This window comes from Heloderma suspectum, chromosome 5 (assembly GCF_057233095.1).
Source record: "Heloderma suspectum isolate Gila_16-S chromosome 5, 16-S_ref, whole genome shotgun sequence".
NCBI lineage: Eukaryota > Metazoa > Chordata > Lepidosauria > Squamata > Helodermatidae > Heloderma > Heloderma suspectum.
Window position 1 is genome coordinate 216254083 of NC_139462.1, and position 20134 is coordinate 216274216.

Sequence of the window (20134 nt, forward strand, 5' to 3'; positions counted from 1 at the left end):
CGCAGTGACCCGGATTACAGCTCCACTCACTCTGTGTTCCCAGTCCCACGTTGAGCAGATTCAGTTTCACTTGGCCAAGGTTCCCCACTACTCAATCGTGCTGGGTGTTTCCTGGCTCTCTAAGCATAATCCTCAGATTTCTTGGGGGCTTCAGCAAGTGGAGTTTGTGTCTCCGTACTGCCGGAAGCATTGCCTCTCGACTGAGGTGCCAGTCCCAGTCCAGGCCTTAACCCTTTCCTCCCCCTCCTCATCTGCTTCTGGCAGTTCTTTAGTTACTGTGATCCTCCCAGAGAAGTATGCGGCTTTTCGGGATGATTTCGACAAGAAGGAGGCCGACCAGCTCCGCCCACACCACCTTTTGACTATGCCATTAACCTCATTCCTGGGGTGACCATCCCTGCTGGCTGGCTGTATTCGATGTCAGAGCTGGAGCTTTGAGCTCTGCGGGAGTTTTTGGACACAAACCTCAGACGTGGCTTCATTCGCCCCTCCTCCTCCCCCGCCTGCGCCCCTACCATGTTTGTGTGCAAGAAATTGGGCAAACTCTGCCTGGTGCATGATTTCAGAGCTTTGAATTCAGTCTCAATCCCCAACAAGTACCCCCTCCCCCTCATACCGGAGATGCCGGAGCGCCTGGGGCGAGCCAAGATTTTCACAAAGTTGGACCTGCGTGGCGCCTACAACCTGATTCGCATCTGGGAGGGGGATGAGCGGAAGACCTGTTTCGGCATCCGGTATGGAGCGTATGAATACCTAGTGATGCCGTTTGGGCTCGCCTGCGCCCCACCCCCCATCTTCCAGGACTATTTGGACACTTTCCTCATTGTGTATCTCAATGATTTACTTATATTTTCTGAGGACCCCCATGCCCATCAGCACCATGTCTCCGCCATCCTCCAGCGCCTCCATGAGCACCATCTTTATGCCAAGCTGGAGAAATGTGCGTTTGACCTAACCTCTTGGCTACATTATCTCAGCTGATGGTATCAGGATGGATCCTGCAAAGGTCCAGGCTGTCCTCACCTGGCAGGCTCCATCCACCAAGAAGGACTTGTAACGTTTTCTGGGGTTTCCTAATTTTTACAGAAAGTTCCTGCCCAGCTTTGCTCGGCTGACATCTCCTCTCATGGAGCCGATCCTGTTACATCCCGACCCGAGGAAGCCTTTTGTGGTGCAAACTGATGCCTCTGACTTTGCAGTGGGGGTGGTGCTTTTTCAGCCAGATTGGGCGGGAGGCAGGTTGCAACCCTGCACTTTACACTCCAGGAAGCTGAACATGTCTGAGAGGAATTATACCATCTGGGAGAAGGAACTGTTGGCCATCAAGTCCGCTTTGGAGACCTGGCGTCATCTTCTGGAGGGGGCACAGCACCCAGTTAGAACTGACCATCGCAACCTGGAACATCTTCAGACAGCCCGTGCCTTAAACCAGTGGCAGATTAGGTGGTCGCTTTTTTCACCCCGGTTCCACCTTAAGATTTGCCATGTGAAGGCCTCCAACAACCTACAAGCAGATACTCTTTCTTGTAAGCTGGACCCCCTCTCTGATTCTTCCCCCCCCAGAGCCTGGTGGCAACTGCAGTGCCTCACTCTTGGGAGGAACTTATTCACTCTGCACAGGCTCAGGATGCTTTTGTCCTCACAAAAGTGGAGGAATTGGGGCTAGCCTCTGGCCTCCCCCACTCTACCCCCTTCTCTTTGCAAGGTGGCCTGCTTTACCATTCCGGCCGGGTCTATGTGCCTTCTAGACCCCTCAGCGAGAAGGTCCTCCATCAGTGTCACGACTCCCCCACCACTGGGCATGTTGGCTTCGCCAAGACCCTGCACGGAGTGACGCGGGATTTTTGGTGGCCTCGTGTGTCGGGACATCAAGACCTATGTCGCCTCCTGTCCAACCTGCCAGCTGGTGAAGGCCCCCTCAGGCAAGCCCACAGGCTTGCTTCACCCCCTGCCTACCCTCTCAGGACCTTGGAAACTGCCCTCCCTTGACTTCATCACTGACTTGTCTCGCTCACACAGTAAGACCACTATTCTGGTGGTGGTGGATTTGTTTTCTAAGATGGCCCATTTCATCCCTTGCTCTGGGTAGGGATGTCAGAGAATTTCGCCATGAATCTCGGGGAGGCCGAATGCCAGCGCATTCGGCCTCCCGAAATCGGTGGCAAAACGGTCTGCCACCACCCGCCCCCCCGGGACGGGACTTACCTTAGACGAATCTTCCTGGCGGCGGCGGCGGCGGCGGCTCCGGCGGCAGTCCAGCGGTGGTTCGGCAGCGGCAGTAGCAGCCGGTCTTCTGACCGGCTGCCGCCGCCGCCATTTCCAAATTTTAAAATAACAACAACGTGATAGGTTACGTAAAGATTTACGTAGCCTATCACAGCTGATTTAAAAAAAAAAAACGCGTACGCAAATGGAGGCGCCCATGGGCGCCGCCATTTGCATTCCTTATTTTGGCACGTCTTAGTTTACATAAACATTTACGTAGACTACGGCGAAAATAAGGGGAATGCAAATATGCCATTTGCCTTCCCCTTATTTTTGCCGTAGTCTACGTAAATGTTTACGTAGACTAAGACATGCCAAAATAAGGAACGCAAATGGCAGCACCCATGGGCACTGCCATTTGTGTACGCCCTTTAAAAAAAAAATCAGCTGTGATAGGCTACGTAAACATTTACGTAGCCTATCACGGCTGACTGCAGGGACGCAAACGGCGGCGGCTATGGCCACCGCCATTTGCAGGCCTGGCCAGCCAGGATTCGGGGGTGGAGGGACGGAGCGCCTCCCCCCCGGCCAGAATTTTTTGGGGGAGGGACGGAGCGCCTCCCCCCCCCACGAATCAAATTTTGTTAAAGGTAAGTGACTTTCGTACATTTCTAGCTCTGGGTTGCCCACAGCCAGGGAGATGGTGGAGCTTTTTTTGGCACATGTTTTCTGTCTCCACGGATGGCCCGAGGGTCTCATTTCGGATAGGGGGGCCCAATTCACTGCCCATTTCTGGAGGGAGCTACTTGGGCTTCTCCATGTGACGCTCCGTCTTTCCTCCACCCACCATCCACAGATGGATGGTCAGACCGAGTGCACCAATGTGACTCTGGAGCAATATTTGCGCTGTTATGTCAATTACCAGCGAGATGACTGGTTTTCCTTGCTGCCTCTCGCAAAATTTGCTTATAACAATGCCTGCCATTCTTCCACCTGCCAAACTCATTTTTTTCCCAGTTTTGGTTACCACCCCAAGGCTTTCCCGTCCACACTAGCTCTCTCTTCAGTGCCGGCGGCCCATGACTTTTTAGAGGAGTTGCGAGCGGTACACCACCTCTTACGGGACTCCCTCGAGCAAGCCAAGACAGCCTACAAGGCCTCTGTGGACCGGCGGCACCAGCCAGGTCCATCTCTGCAACTGGGGGACTGGGTTTGGTTGTCCACCCAATACCTCCCCTCTCACTCGCCTGCAAGGAAGCTTGTGCCTCACTGCATGGGGCCTTTCCAGATTATGGCACAGATTAACCCTGTTGCTTTTCGCCTGGCTCTCCCCCCCTCCATGAAGATCCATCCTGTTTTTCATTGGTCCTTGCTGTCCCCCCTGGTTTCTGGTGACCCTCATCAGTCGGCCGCCCCCCCCCCACCGCCAGTGCTGGTGGAGGGGGAGGAGGAGTTTGAGGTCGCAGAGATTCTGGACTCCTGCCTTTCTCATGGCTGCCTGCAATATCTGGTGGACTGGAAGGGGTACGGGCCAGATGAGCAATCCTGGGAACCCACGGAAAATGTGCATGCTCCGTTGCTGCTGAGGCGCTTCCACCAGCTGTACCCCCACAAACCTGGGGCCCCAGGGGAGGAGCACGGGGGGGGGGGCTCATGAGAGCAGGGATGATGTCAGGGTGGAAACTGAGCCAATAGAATGCCAGAGCAGTTCTGATTCTGAGGAGGAACAGCAATCCGTGGGAGAGGAGCTCACTCATCTCTCACAAGCACAGCAGCTGGCAGAGATTCCTCCTGCCAGCATTCCTGGGATAGATAGTGACCCTAGCAGTGAGAGAACGCTGGAGGGGGGCTTGCTGGATGTTTGGCACAGATGCAGGGAGAAGCCACCACTCTTCCCTGGGTGGTGGCTTCTCCTGCAGATCCTGGCTCTCCTGTTGTACAGATTCCAGAACATTTAAATGTAAGGTAGAAAAAACACCTAGCAGTGATGGCTGGAGATTCGCTAGTTAAAACCACCAGCCATCATTGCATAACAATATAGAGGGAGGGAAATTCTCATCCATACCTTTGCATGCCAAGGTGAGGTAGTGGATACAGGGCACTGCAGCTAGCATGTCCCACTTCTTTCTCAGTTACCACACAGTGGTAGCTGGTGGTTTTGAGTAAGGAACCTCTTTACTTGCTAAACCTCTTCAATAGCAACCTCTTCACTTGCTATTGCAAGTGAACAGCCTTGAGAAGGGAGAAAAACACATAATCACTAGCCCTAATGAAGAAAGGCTCTGGCAAAAGGCTAATAGGAAGTTCCAGTAGGTGAATGCTGTCTGAATAATGGGAACAATGACCTGAAAATCTGCTGATAATTTTTGATGTCTGGTTTGATGGAAGCTGGTTTGATATGCAGGCCACATTATTCCTTAATATATTGTAATCCATAAACACTGCTTGACAAATTTTTTTAATGGGGCCATATTTTCAACTGAGCAAGGGCCAAAGGGCCAACAATATTAGCTGCTCCCATTAATTCACTCCCACATGACTAAAGACACAGCCAAGGAGCTCCTTGTCTTCTTCTCCCACAGTATGAACAACAACCAAGGCCTTGCAGAGTTTCTCTTCAGGTTCCTCATTTGTTCTTTGCCATTGTGGTTGTCTTGGATTGTGGTCAGAACTGAATAGTTGAAGTGCATAAGAAGGGACATTCACTACCAAAGTATCTTGAACTTCGCACTGTTTGATACTGCAGAAGAGGTGTTGTTGACTTGTGTTTCCGCTTTGGAGAAGTGGCTAGTGTGCATAATGAGGTACCAACAGTATGGAGATCCACGATCCAGAATGTTATCAGATGGTAAATGATTTTATAAGTATAGGCAGGGACTTCTATGCTAGTATCATGTTGAAGTAGAGCAAATGAGGCAGTCTAAAGTGTCTTCTGATTGCTTCATGTTATAGATATTCTTGGCTGTGCTGCTGAATGACCATGACATTACTCCAGAGCAAATAAGCATTTGTAACTTCTGAAAAGTAAAAGCTAGGACACCTTGAGGCAGAAGGATGTTGGTGACCATCTCTCACCCTTCCTTCCTCATAACATGTATTAATGTTAACACGAGCCCTATGTACATGCTCTTTACACATTCAATTAATATGTGTGGAGGTGTCATGTCCCAAGGTTCTGATTCCCTCCTCAGGAAGAGAAGCCAAAATATCTGGAGGGCCAGAAGTTGTCCACCTCTGCAGAAGGATGTGGCTGTGGAAGCACTCATTGACAATCCTCTCACCTCAGGGCTCTCACCCTAGTAGGGCTCCTAAGATGAACTCCCATGCTTTCAGAGGGGGTTGCATTGCCATCTTGAGATTTTGAGGACTCTAGTTCTGAAGCCACCAGCACACCCAATTGCCTCCATGCTGTTGCAGCCAAAGCCTTCTAAAGCAAGTATTTCCACTTTATGGTAGAAGGCTTCATGCTCTGTGTGGGAGGAGGTACCAGCCTCTATGAAGCCAGAGTTCTATTTAAGGCTCAGTTAACAAGTGAGTCTTTCAATTGTTGCAAATGGAGCTCCCTGTGGTGCTGTCCTATTCCTGTTCCTGTCTTTCAGAGGAACCTGACTTGACCTAAACCCTGGTAAAGACCCATCAGTGGAGACCGGTGGTTCTGATTTCAGTGGGGCTGTGAATCCATTCTAGATTTCAGTCAGAACCATCCAGAACACTAAAGGAGCTATCCACTGTGCTGAACCCTAGCCCAAAATAGGTTCAGCACCTTGGATAGCTCCTTTAGAGTTCTGACTGGTTCTGATTGAAACCCAGAATGGATTCACAGCCCCCTTAATACCGGAGCTAGCAGCCTCCACTGGATCCAATCCATAGCAGAACCAAATAAGCCAGGCCTCATCAGTACAAAACGAGGCTAATCCCTCACCATGACAGAGGCAGAACAGAGTATCAGCAAGTCCCGCTGCAGCCTGAAACAGTATAGGAAGTGTATGGCTGTGGCAAGATCTCTCCCAACTTATATGCTTTTATTAGAATGTAGAGAGCCACTGAGCATACAGCCATATGTACAGGGTCTGTTCACAGATGTTCCAATGAACATGTGTAGGTTGGGAGGAGCTTGCCTCAGTGATGCTGTATTCTCTCCGTGTGCATTTTTTGAACATGTAAAGAAAGTGTACATAGGGTAAGCATTGTGGAGAAATTTCTAGTAAGAATATTTGATCAAAAAAGTGAAGATTATATAAACACAAAACGTGGTTGAAAAGCTTAGATATTAGACAGAAATTATTCTGGATATATGATACTGATTCACATAACTACTGAGTGTGATGCTGGTTTTCATTTTTGGCCATATTGATATTTGCTCACAGCAAATGTGTTAGGCAAGGTCCCACCACAAACTCAGCTCATATTTGAGTATAGTGTCACTAGACCCATCCTTGGGAAGTTTGTGGTGATATATCCTCTCCTCATTAGAGCTCGGCAAGATGGGTTTTTCCCTTTCTCAGTTTCTTTTAGACTCATGTTCATTTAGAGCACATTTAGACCCTTAGTATGTGTGTGTGGGGGGAGGACCATGAGTGGGCAGGGCTGGTGGTGGATGGGGCCAGAAGGACATATGCACACACACATGCTTTCATTCTCTCTCTCTCTCTCTCTCTCTCTCCCCTCCCCCCCACACAGAGTGATCTTTGTCCCACTAAGCCGATGACTGATCAGCTGGGTGGTGGGGAAAAGTTGGCAGGGTACCCTGGGGCTCTGCAGGCTGCACAGAAAGTGCCCAAGGGCTGTATTTGGGCCACAGACTGTCCAAATGTGATTTACAGGAGCTACTATATGTTCAATTGTTCAGTTGTTGTTTGAATATGCTGAAACATAGTCAACTAATCTGCTTTCCAGTTACTCAAACATTCCAAGGAACAGTTAGTATTTTTAACAGATTGGTGGCCACTTCTTGCAAAGTGGCTATCATGGAAGTTCATCCATGCAGGAAGTCATTCTGGCTTCCCACTAAGGTCAGAGTCTCCACCCCCCACACACATTGCATCATGTCCAAGCCACAGCAAACTTGCAGTGAGGGACTAATCCTTGTGATAGGTTGGAACATATGCTGTAATTGTTTTAAGGAACTTCAACATGGCAACCGTATCATTTCATTCCTCTTCTAAGTCAAGATCACTGCATGTGCCCAATATGAGTTCAAGATGAAGAACATGAAATGGAGAGAGACATGTGCAGTGAAATGGAACAAGTCTTAAATCTACAATTCTCAGGACTGATATCAGGTGCCTTAACAATATTACTTTCAGATTAGTTTAGGATGCAGCCTTCCCCAACTTGGTTCCCTCCAGATTTTTTTTACTACAACTCCCAGCAATAATGAGCATTGGCCATGCCGGCTGGGGCTGATGGGGGTTGAAGTCCAAAACATTTGGATAATACCAAATGTGCTCTAAACATTTGGATGATCCCCTTCATGGATCACTGCCTTGTTGTGGCGAAGGGGCTTGCGTAACTCAGTGAAGCCATAAGCTATGCCGTGCAGGGCCACCCAAGACGGACAGGTCATGGCAGAGAGTTCTGACAAAATGTGGTCCACTGGAGAAGGAAATGGCAACCCACTCCAGTATTCTTGCCAAGAAAACCCCATGGAACGTATCACAAGGCTAAAAGATATGACGCCGGAAGATGAGCCCCCCAGGTCGGAAGGTGTCCAATATGCTACTGGGGAAGAGCAGAGGGTATTTCCAAGTAGCGCCAGAAAGAGTGAAGCGGCTGGGCCAAACCCGAAAGGACACTCAGCTGTGGATGTGTCTGGTGGTGAAAAGAAAATCCGATGCTGTAAAGAACAATATTGTTTAGGAACCTGGAATGTCAGATCAATGAATCAAGGTAAGCTGGAGGTGGTCAAACATGAGATGGCAAGATTGAACATTGACATCTTGGGAATCAGCGAACTAAAATGGACAGGCATGGGCGAATTTAATTCAGGTGACCATCATATCTACTATTATGGGCAAGAATCCCTGAGAAGAAATGGAGTAGCACTCATAGTCAACAAAAGGGTGGGAAAAGCAGTACTGGGGTACAATCTTAAAAATGATAGAATGATCTCAGTATGAATCCAAGGCAAACCATTCAACATCACAGTAATTCAAGTCTATGCCCCAACCACTGAGGCCGAAGAAGCTGAGGTTGATCGGTTCTATGAAGACCTACAACACCTTCTAGAACTAACACCCAAAAAAGATGTCCTCTTCATCATAGGGGATTGGAATGCTAAAGTAGGAAATCAAGAAATCACCGGGATAACAGGCAGGCATGGCCTTGGTGTACAAAATGAAGCAGGACAAAAGCTAATAGAGTTTTGCCAAAAGAACACGCTGATCATAGCAAACACTCTTTTCCAACAGCACAAGAGGCGACTCTACACATGGACGTCACCAGATGGTCAATATCGAAATCAGATTGATTATGTCCTTTGCAGCCAAAGATGGAGAAGCTCCATACAGTCAGTAAAAACAAGACCTGCAGCTGACTGTGGCTCAGATCATGAGCTGCTTCTTGCAAAATTTCATCTTAAATTGAAGAACGTCAGGAAAACCACTAAACCATTCAGGTATGACCTAAATCATATCCCTGATGAATATACAGTGGAGGTGAGGAATAGATTTCAGGGATTAGACCTGATAGAGTGCCTGAGGAACTATGGACGGAGGTCCGTAACATTGTTCAGGAGGCAGCAACGAAATCCATCCCAAAGAAAAAGAAATGCAAGAAAGCAAAGTGGCTGTCTGATGAGGCTTGACAAGTAGCTGAGGAAAGAAGGGAAGTGAAAAGCAAGGGAGAAAGGGGAAGATATACCCAACTGAACGCAGAGTTCCAGAGAATAGCAAGGAGAGACAAGAAGGCCTTCTTAAATGAACAATGCAAAGAAATCAAGGAAAACAACAGAATGGGAAAGACTAGAGATCTCTTCAAGAAAATTGGAGATCTCAAGGGAACGTTTTGTGCAAAGACGGGCATGATAAAGGACAAAGAAGGCAGGGACCTAACAGAAGCAGATGAGATTAAGAAGAGGTGGCAAGAATACACAGAAGAACTCTACAGGAAAGATCTGAATGTCCCTGATAGCCATGATAGTGCGGTCACTGAACTTGAGCCGGACATCCTCGAGAGTGAAGTCAAGTGGGCCTTAGGAAGCATTAGTAACAACAAAGCTAGCGGAGATGACAGTATTCCAGCCGAGCTATTTAAAATCCTAAAAGATGATGCTGTTAAAGTGCTGCATTCAATATGCCAACAAATCTGGAACACTCAACAGTGGCCGCAAGACTGGAAAAGGTCAGTTTACATTCCAATTCCAAAGAAGGGCAACGCCAAAGAGTGTTCAAACTACCGCACAATTGCGCTCATTTCACATGCCAGCAAGGTGATGCTCAAAATCCTACAAGATAGGCTTCAGCAGTATGCGAACCGAGAACTACCGGAAGTACAAGCTGGGTTTCGAAGAGGCAGAGGAACTAGAGATCAAATCGCCAACTTTTGCTGCATCATGGAGAAAGCAAGAGAATTCCAGAAAAACGTCTATTTCTGCTTCATTGACTACGCTAAAGCCTTTGATTGTGTGGATCACAACAAACTGTGGCAAATTCTTAAAGTGATGGGAGTACCAGACCACCTTACCTGTCTCCTGAGAAACCTGTACGAGGGTCAAGAAGCAACAGTAAGAACCAGACATGGAAAAACCGATTGGTTCAAAATTGGGAAAGGAGTACGACAAGGCTGCATATTGTCACCCTGCTTATTTAACTTATATGCAGAGTACATCATGAGAAATGCCGGGTTGGATGAATCAGAGGTCGGAATTAAGATTGCTGGGAGAATTATCAACAACCTCCGATATGCAGACGATACCACCCTAATGGCAGAAAGTGAAGAGGATCTAAAGAGCCTGTTGTTGAGGGTGAAAGAGGAGAGTGCAAAAGCTGGTTTGAAACTCAACATTAAAAAAACTAAGATCATGGCATCTGGCCCCATCACTTCCTGGCATATAGAAGAGGAAGAAATGGAAGCAGTGACAGATTTTACTTTCTTGGGCTCCAAGATCACCGCAGATGGTGACTGTAGCCATGAAATTAAAAGACGTTTGCTCCTGGGGAGGAAAGCTATGGCCAACCTAGACAGCATAGTAAGAAGCAGAGACATCACCTTGCCGACAAAGGTCCGTCTAATCAAAGCTATGGTTTTCCCAGTAGTAATGTATGGCTGTGAGAGCTGGACTATAAGGAAGGCTGAGCGCCGAAGAATTGATGCTTTCGAACTGTGGTGCTGGAGAAGACTCTTACGAGTCCCCTGGACTGCAAGGAGGTCAAATCAGTCCATCCTAAAGGAAATCAACCCTGAGTGCTCATTGGAAGGACAGATAATGAAGCTGAAGCTCCAATATTTTGGCCACCTAATGCGAAGAGAAAACTCCCTGGAAAAGACCCTGATGCTGGGAAAGACTGAAGGCAAAAGGAGAAGGGGACGGCAGAGGATGAGATGGCTAGATAGCATCACGGATGCAATGAATATGAACTTGAGCACGCTCCGGGAGAGAGCGCAGGACAGGAAGGCCTGGCGTGCTATGGTCCATGGGGTCACGAAGAGTTGGACACGACTGAACGACTGAACAACAACAACAAGGTTGAGGAAGACTGACATCTGGGATCCCTTGAACAGGAGAAAGATAGTTCTACTAGACCAGCTCTTTGGCTTTTGGGGATTGTCATTTCCTTAAAAGGTGGATTAGTGTTTTCTTAGCAGGACACTGTTCTTATTACGTGGTGTTACAACAGTTCCCAAGGGGGAAACCAGTAACGCAAATTTTAAAACTGCTCCTTTGCTGCATAAAGTAAAATAAACAGCTGACTCCTCTGAATTGTAATGAGTACTCAAAATCAGAACACTAAAGATCGTAGCCAGAACATATAGACACATGGAGAAGGAAGTCTAAGGAAAGCACCTTAGGTTGTGCCAGAGTAGATGCTGTATCAGGAAAGAAGGTAAACCAGAATAATGTTATGTGGAAAGGGTATTCTCTTAAATGGAATTAGATTTAATCAGAAGTCTTCTACAACATTGATTTTTTAATCAAGCATTTTATTATCCAGAGATTGCTATATTGCTCTTTTATTCTTAATTAAGAAGCAGTTTTGAAAGCATATGCTAGAACGTCCCTGCTTCTCTCCATGAACATAAGAACATAAGAAGAGCCATGCTGGATCAGATCAAGGGTCTGTCTAGTCCAGCATTTTGTTCATACAGTGGCCAACCAGCTGTCGACCAGGAACCCACAAACAGGGCATGAACGCAACAGAACCCTCCCACCCATGTTCCCCAGCAACTAGTGTACATAGGCTCACTGTCTGTGGTACTGGAGGTAGCACATAGCCATGAAGACTAGTAGCCATTGATAGCCTTTTCCTCCAGGAATTTGTCCAACCCCCTTTAAAAACCATCCCAATTGGTGGCCATCACTACATCCTGAGGTAGTGAATTCCATAGGTTAACTATGCACTGTGTGAAGAAGTACTTCCTTTTATCTGTCCTGAATCTCCCACCAATCAGCTTCATAGGATGACCCCAGGTTCTAGTATTTCAAGAGAGGGAGAAAAATGTCTCCCTATCCACATTCTCCACACCATGCATAATTTTGTACATGTGTACACATGCAACTGTACACATGTAGGGTTCTCTCCAAGCTAGCAAGAGCACACAGATCAGAGGTGGGGATAGCATGTGAAGTCCCACTCCCCCCATGCATTCATTGGACATCTGAAAGGAGCTGGTTTTGAGATACTTTGTGCTGGGCTAGTCTCTGAGAACAAGGGGAACAAAATAGATAAAACCTTTTATCAGATTAACTTCTGTTACTATGTACAAGAGGAATGAAAGGTATCTCCCTGTCTTTTTGTAACCCTAAATAGTTACAGTTGTCAGACACATTATATGACAGAGAAATATGAAACCAAACCCAAAATTTATGGTGGCATGGCAAGATCTTAGATAAACAGCCATACCTCTTTCAGAAAACATTTTGCTTCATGGTAAAACAAATTCAGTGAGAACTAATTGTTGTTCAAACTGTAAGTCAGAATTATATCTGAAAGTTTTTGGTTTTCTTTATTTTAATTTGCCTCCATTCAAAATGAGGTGAATACTTCAGTTTATCATGTGATGATGATGACTGAAAGTATTTTTAACCTGCCTTTCATACTAGGATATCAGGTTTGTATACAAGATACATAAACACCAAAATATGCCACCACAACAGCAGACCACAAAACTTCACAATAAAAACAAATCAAAAGCATAAGGAATATAAATGAAATTACATTGGTATAGGCCTATACTCTACAATACCAGAAGTACTGCTCAAATTTTGAGAGCAGCTGTTTTTCCTCTTTATTCTTTCATCTGTGGAAACCCCATAGAAATAAATAGGTATTTGTAAATTAATTCTTAATGTTATGTTCTACTAGTCAAATTGCACTGTCCCTTTTGATTATAAATGCAGTATCTGCAGTAATTACTGAATTAAAACAAGCAATATGAAGAATAGCATGCTAATTAAACTTGTTGCATTTGAATGATTTCCTTTGGATCACTGTGTACAGGAGAGAACAACAATAAATGCACCCATTTTGTTTTGTTTTTTTGAAGCCTAGAGCTGCAGATGGTCAGAGGGTATTATAAGCACCTAGGTTCTAAATTAGTCTTTTGTATAGAAGGGAGAAAGGTAATTTGAATGTTTGAACTCCCCCTCCCTGCCTAGCTTCTTCCCACACAGGAAGCTTGTCTTGAAATGAACAATTCTCTAAATAAAGACTAATTAGGACCTAAATTAATTAGAAGGTGTGATATGAAAAGAGTTTGATGAGAAGTGTGTGTCATTTTAGACGAATGGAATGGACCTAAATAAATTAGGTTCCATTAATATCTCATTGTTGTGTGAGCAGCTCTCTTTTATTGCATTCATTAGAGGGTACTACATTAAACTAGCCTTTGCTGCCTATTATCGATTCAACATTCATTTACCACTACAGAGTTTCTGTATTAAAAGAAGAAAATAAAAAATCCTCTCTGCCTCTGCAAACCAACATTCACATTTCCTGGGTTCTCTGGTTTTCATTAAGAATATTTATTTGCTATAACATTGCCAACAAGGAAGGCTTGGATCAAAAGTGAAGAAGTTTTTAAGAAAAGGTGACCAAGAAGGTGTCTAACAGCTTCTCTCACATTTAATGTAACTGTCATATAGCAGGACATAGTGAAGATAGTAATACACATCTCTTTGTATATTAGGTGTGTCATAGAATAATGTGATTTATCTCCCCCTACTCTGCTTTTTCCGATTCCCCTACCACCCTTTCCCCCTTCTCCAGATGGAGTGTTTGGGAAGTGTCAGCGAGTACCGGTGATAGATGTATACAAGTATGAAGTTTCACCACCCATCCTCCAGCACTTGCAAATTGTCTTAGAGAAGCTGTTGCACAGAGGTACTGTACAGAACAGAGTTGGTACATAACATATGGATCTCTTGAATCAGTGGTGTAGAGGGGTGCAGTTTTTGCAGACTTTGTCCCAAAAATGTTTACATTCAGCACATTTATTTTACAATAAAATGTATAAAGATGGGCAAGCTCTCCACCCTGTTCATGTTGGCTTGGCTTGGAAATAGCTTGAGTTATTTCCAAAAAAGTCAGAAAGTCGTACTGTTGAGGTTAGAGGATGATCTGTGACATGCCACAGCAATCAGCGATTAAGCTCCTTCTGCTGCACTGTTCCAGGAGTGAGGCAGGGGGGAGTGGGACATCATCATGTAGAGATACTCTGCTGTGCTGCAGCTGCTTTTGCTTTATCTACTGTCATAGCCTGATGACAATGGGGCTATTAAATCCAATGGAAAAGAATGTACTGTTAAGGGCTATAAATGCAGCCAAAAAAAAGAGGCCATGTTAGTTCATTACTTTGCCAAATACTGGGCAGAATCCAACAGGGGGCTTATGCCCCCACCAATTATTTTCTGCTCCATTAATTCCCTTCCACAAGTGTTGCGGTCCCACTGATTGCATTGCACAAGCAGGACCCACTGCTTACACAAGGAGATTTAGCGCTTCCTAGGGGAAGCCCTGGAATAAGAAAAACATTCATTTCTGGAAGGAGGGAGGTTGGCGGAGCTCCCTTATGGAAGTTCTGCTGACCTGCCCCCTTCCAGAAGAGAGTGTTTCTGCTCACTTCAGGTTGCCCTAGAAGCACATTGTGCAAGTGGTGAGGGCCACTTGCACAGCACAATCGGCGGGGCAGAAGAGAATCGGTGAGGGCATAAGCCCCCCGTTGGATTCTTCCCATTATAAAGCACTCTATTTTCATTAGTTTTTTCCTACATGCTTCATTCTCTTCCATTTGAACTTATGTTTTCTCTGATAATAAAGTAATCACCTTTATTGCTGTTACAATTTCCATCTGTGTTTTTGTTTCCTTTATACTGCCATTGATTACCTCCAAATTATACCTGTGATCAAAGCAGGGATCAAAGAGGGTGTTATATTAAGTATCAATAGGATAAAGAAAATAATATTACCAAAACATTAATTCAGAAGACCTGGGTAGGCAACTGTAGGAGACTGTGGAGTATAATATAAAGATGATTCTGCCTGCTGTTGGTATCAAGCTCCCCCCGCCCTTTTTTTTATCAAAGGCTTTTCACCTCATGTGAAATGTTTCATTTTCATCCAAGCATTCAGTAACAGTTTGTTTCTCTGTATACATTATCTCTTTGTTCTCCTTCGCTTATTATAGTACTGTATCTGATATATCTTGTAGTATTATAATCAATGTGGAAATGCAAAAATTACTAGATTATCTGATACTGGAAACACATTATTTTTCCATCCATGCTACATCTTCACCAAACCATATTATCTACATTCACTTTTATCTTCTGCATCTTACCTCACCTGCTATTCAAAGTACATTTGCTTTTTATAATATGTGGATACAACATAGAGTCAGCTTGAATTTGGCACCACGAAATAGATAACAGATCCCATGAGGGCCCGTAAGTGCAGTTTTGTGTGGTGAATTGGGCCATATAAACAGGTTGCCACAAGGAGGCAATTTCAAGCGATTTTCATGTCCAAACTAACCCTAACTCTTAGGGTTAGTTTGGACATAATGCAAAACCATAGGTTTCTGCTATGTACATGATCTTGCACAAGTCTTGAGCTTGTGTACTCCACTCCTCAAGGTCAGAAACTTTTGCTTCTTCTAAACTAACTGTGATGTCTGAAGTCAGAGAACTGTTCTTTCTTTTAACTGTGTTTTGTTAGAATATGGTAATGCAAAAACAACAAGCAGTTCAATAAACAATTTGAATTTTGTTCAACAATTGGGACCTGCAACAAAATGTTGCAGTGTGGAGTGCTGCTGTTTGGGATTCCACCCACTCCATTCTACCCCCCAACCCCTAGTTTTCTGTCCGTTCCTCCCGCCCCAAATAATCAAGTCAGCATTCCATGGCCATTGAGCATGCTTAGTCCTCAATGAGTAGTTTTGGGGGTGCTCCCCATTTGGGTTTTATCTGTGCTTCTGTCAACCTTGGGGTTCCACCAAGCCTGCCGATACCTCCCTCATATGTGTGTGTGTGTGTGTGTGTGTGAGAGAGAGAGAGAGAGAGAGAGAGATGCTTTTTAGTCACATACCACTAAGGTGCTGAGTTGTTGTTTTTTTTGGTTCACCCATTACATTTTCATTGGATTCTGCATTGTGTAGAAGATGCCCTGAAGATGTCATGATTTGAATAGCAAGGAAAGCAGGTTGGAAGAACACATCATGCTAGTGTGACATAAGTATGTATTACTGGCCTTTTCTTATGGTCATGTTCAAGAATGTAAAATGTTTGTTGCATTTTATATTTTGGGTCACTTAAGATTTTACTTATATTATTTAAATAATCTCTGATATTTAACTCCATTTTATCTACCAAGAGATATTGAGATTATGGCAGTGTATGCTCTGTGCTTTGCGTCATAAAATTAATTGAATTGGAAGGGATCTTGGAGGTCATCTAGTCCAACCCCTGCTCAATGGAGGATGCAGTTACAGCATCCATGACAGCTGGACTCTGTTTAAATATCATACTGTCATAGCCTGATGACAATGGGGCTATTAAATCCAATGGAAAAGAATGTACTGTTAAGGGCTATAAATGCAGCCAAAAAAAAAGGCCATGTTAGTTTGTAAAGGAGAGCCCAGAACCTCCTAAGGTAGTCTGTTCCACTGTTGAACAGATCCTTCAAGGCTATTTTTGCCACCTTAACACCGAAACATTTGCTTCTTAAAAGTTAAAGTTAGGATTCCTAGGAAGCTGGATTCAGTGACTCAAGTTCAGTGACAAAGCAATCACAGCATATCAATATCCCTGTTTGAGATGTCCTTTAAGACTGGTTTTGCATGTCTCTTTTAATGTTTAATGAACTGTTAAGCAGGCAATGAAAACAGATCTCCTCCAAATATACAATGAAAATGATCTGTGTTGCTATTGTGATGTAAAGGTGTAGAAAGATTTTGAAACTCTTTGTCCATTTAAAAAAGAACTCTAGAAATTTCTCTTGGGATAGCGGATGATCACAATATCTGCACTGCAGCCTTATTAACGGCCTTGAGCTCTTCTTATGAAGTATTACATTTTGGGGTATGTGTCTTCAGGCATCATATATGCTTCAGCAAACAATAGGAAACTGACATTGTCTTGGGATCTATGTCCAAGGGGGAGGCTGTCACAAGCACTGTGATGCATCTTATGTGCCATAGTTGTAGCAAACATAGCTCTGGTTATTCCTTTAGGATTACTGCAGAATACGATAACTGCTTTTTAAATCTGCAGGGAAGCAGAGGATTTGGTAGGCTGGTGAAGTGGTGGTGGGGAATTACCTCTGGTATCATTCTGCTCACAAGCGTCTGGTGTTTGTTGCCTGGCTCCTCTGAAAAGCTGAATTCCCTATCTTCTCATTTGGTAATCCTGAAGTGTTTTGTTTTCAGTGGATTGTTCCTTATTTTGAGGGTCAATGAGGGCCCTTTTACACATACAGAGTGCAATCCTATCTATGTTTACTCAGAAGTAAATTCCAGTGTGTCTAATAGGACTTAAGGGGCACACATACAAGTTTGTTTAGGATTTCAGCCACAAGCACACAGTGATCAGGTTCTGTGTGGTATAGTCTCTCATTAGCCGGAAGTGTGTGACTGACTGACTGACTGACTGACAGGGAGTTTTTGAGAATGAATGAAATAATCTTGTGAACAGGGCCAGTTCCATTGCATGGCTCTGTCCCACCCATTTAACACTATGGTGAGAGAGTGAGAGAAAGAGCAAGCAAGACCTGTGCAAAGGGATGTCAGAGGATTCCGCCATGGATCTCAGTGAGGCCGAATGCCAGTGCATTCGGCCCTCCGAAATCCATGGCAGAATGAAGCCCCCTGCCACCCCACCCCGCAAAAGGCGCGCAAAACGGAGCACTTACCTGCTGCCATTCGTGCTGCTTTGTGAATGGCGGCCGCATCAGCGGCCGCCATTCGCTTCTTCATTATAGCCGTGATAGGCTATGTAAATACTTACATAGCCTATCACGGCTAATGCAGGGATGCCATTTGTGTTCCCCCTTTTTTTTTTGCCGTGATAGGCTATGTAAATATTTACGTAGCGTATTACGGCAAAAGTCAGGGGCGCAAATGGTGGCCACTACGCCATTTGTGCCCCTGTCTTTTGCCGTAATAGGCTACGTAAATATTTACGTAGCCTATCATGGCAAAATACAGGGATGCAAATGGCGGCAGCTACGGAGGCTGCCATTTGCATCCCTGTGCAGGCTGCCCAGCGGCCAGATGTCTGGCTGCGGGTGGCCCCGGCCGGCGGCTCCCCGGAGTCGCCATGGAGTGGAGCCAGCTGGGGAGAATTTCGGGGGGAGGAATGGAGCGCCTCCCCCCCACCGCAAATGTCACCCTTCGAAAAGGTAAGTGACTTTCGTACATCCCTAGCTGTGCTGATGGCCCCAGCCACATCATTTCTTTTTTCACACAATTCATCAGTGGAATCACACCACAGGGGACTATAGCCATGCATTTATACTTTGTATGTGTGAAAGAAGCCTGCCTATTATACATGTGTAAATGTGACAAATATTCATTTGATTCTAATGTTATTTTTTGAATTTTCTTTTACTTTCCTCACTACTAATATTGTAAAGAAAAAAAAACACTTTTATCAGATTTTGTTGATAAATGAGACTTGACCCCTATGTCATAGGTGTCATAATCTTATTTATTTTTGAAGAGTTGGTTAGACACAGACAGCTTCTTACAGCAGTTTATAAAACATGAAGTACAAAATATAATGTAAAACCATTAAACAAATTAAAAGAAAAAACATATGTGCATGATCCTGGAGAAGGCAGACCTAGTCACTACTGTAGTATGCTGTACGTGAGGCTGCCTTTGAAAAGCATTTCAAACCTTCAGCTGCTGCAAAATGATGCAGCCAGACTTGTGATCAGAGCTGATTTCTTGGAGCATGTGATCCAGTTGTTGTAGTAGCTTCACTGGCTTCCAGGCTATTTTTAGTCTCCATCAAAGTGCTGGTGATTTAGCTATCAAGTCCTAAATGGCTTGGGCCCAGGATACTTGAGGGACCATCTTAATGACATAAGAACAGCCATGCTGGATCAGACCAAGGGTCATAGAATCATAGAATAAGACCATCGAGTCCAACCCCCTGCTCAATGCAGGAATCCAAGTCAAATCATCCCTGACAGATGGCTGTCCAGCCTCATCTTGAATGCCTCCAGTGTGTGAGAGCCCACCACCTCTCTAAGTAATTGGTTCCATTGTCATATTGGTCTAACAGTCAGGAAGTTTTTCCTGATGTTCAGCCGGGATCTGGCTTCCTGTAACTTGAGCCCATTATTCCTTGTCCTGCACTCTGGGATGATCGAGAAGAAATCCTGGCCTTCTTCTCTGTGACAGCTTTCAAGTACTTGAAGAGTGCTATCATCTCTCCCCTCAGTCTTCTCTTCTCAAGGCTAAACATACCCAGTTCCTTCAGTCTATCTTCATAGGGCTGTGTTTCCAGTCCCCTGATCATCTTTGTTGCCCTCCTCTGAACCCTCTCCAGTTTGTCTGCATCCTTCTTAAAATGTGGTGTCCAGAACTGGGCACAGTACTCCAGATGAGGCCTAACCAGTGCTGAGTAGAGGGGAACTAGTACTTCCCAGGATTTGGAAGCTATGCTTCTATTAATGCAGCCCAAAATAGCAGTTTCCTTTTTTGCAGCCACATCACATTGTTGGCTCATATTCAGCTTGTGATATACAATTCCAAGATCCTTCTCACTTGTAGTATTGTTGAGCCAAGTATCCCCCATCATGTACCTGTGCATTTGGTTTCTTTTTCCTAGGTGCAGAATTTGGCATTTATCCCTATTAAATTTCATTCTGTTCTTTTCTGCCGCCCAGTGCTCCAGTCTATCAAGATCACTTTGAATTTTATTTCAGTCTTAGCTATTCAGGATATTAGCTATCCTGCCCAATTTTGTGTCATCTGCAGATTTGATCAGCGTTCCCTGCACCTCCTCATCCAAGTCATTAATAAAAATGTTGAAGAGCACTGGGCCCTGGACTGAGCCCTGCGGTACCCCGCTCGTTACCTCCCCCAGTTTGCGAAGGTCCCATTGATAAGCACTCTTTGAGTCCCATTCTGTAGCCAACTGTGGATCCACCTGATCATTGTTTTATCTAGCCCACTACTTAGGATATCATGGGGCACTTTGTTGAGAGCTTTGCTGAAGTTGAGGTCTATTATGTCCACAGCATTCCCACAGTCCACAAGGGAG

General features: G+C 45.0%; 1 protein-coding gene across 2 annotated transcripts in view; it reads left to right on the forward strand.

Moving 5' to 3' along the window:
• Positions 1-20134, forward strand: part of PTPRN2 (protein tyrosine phosphatase receptor type N2) — a 1142627-nt gene that overhangs the window by 240511 nt on the left and 881982 nt on the right. The window contains exon 3 of one of the 2 annotated variants that reach the window (XM_084859285.1): positions 13632-13745. The exons of the other annotated variant lie outside the window; for it this stretch is intronic. Coding sequence (XP_084715411.1) covers positions 13632-13745 — 114 coding nt within the window. The remainder of the gene's footprint in view (positions 1-13631; positions 13746-20134) is intronic. 2 annotated transcript variants of the gene reach the window in all.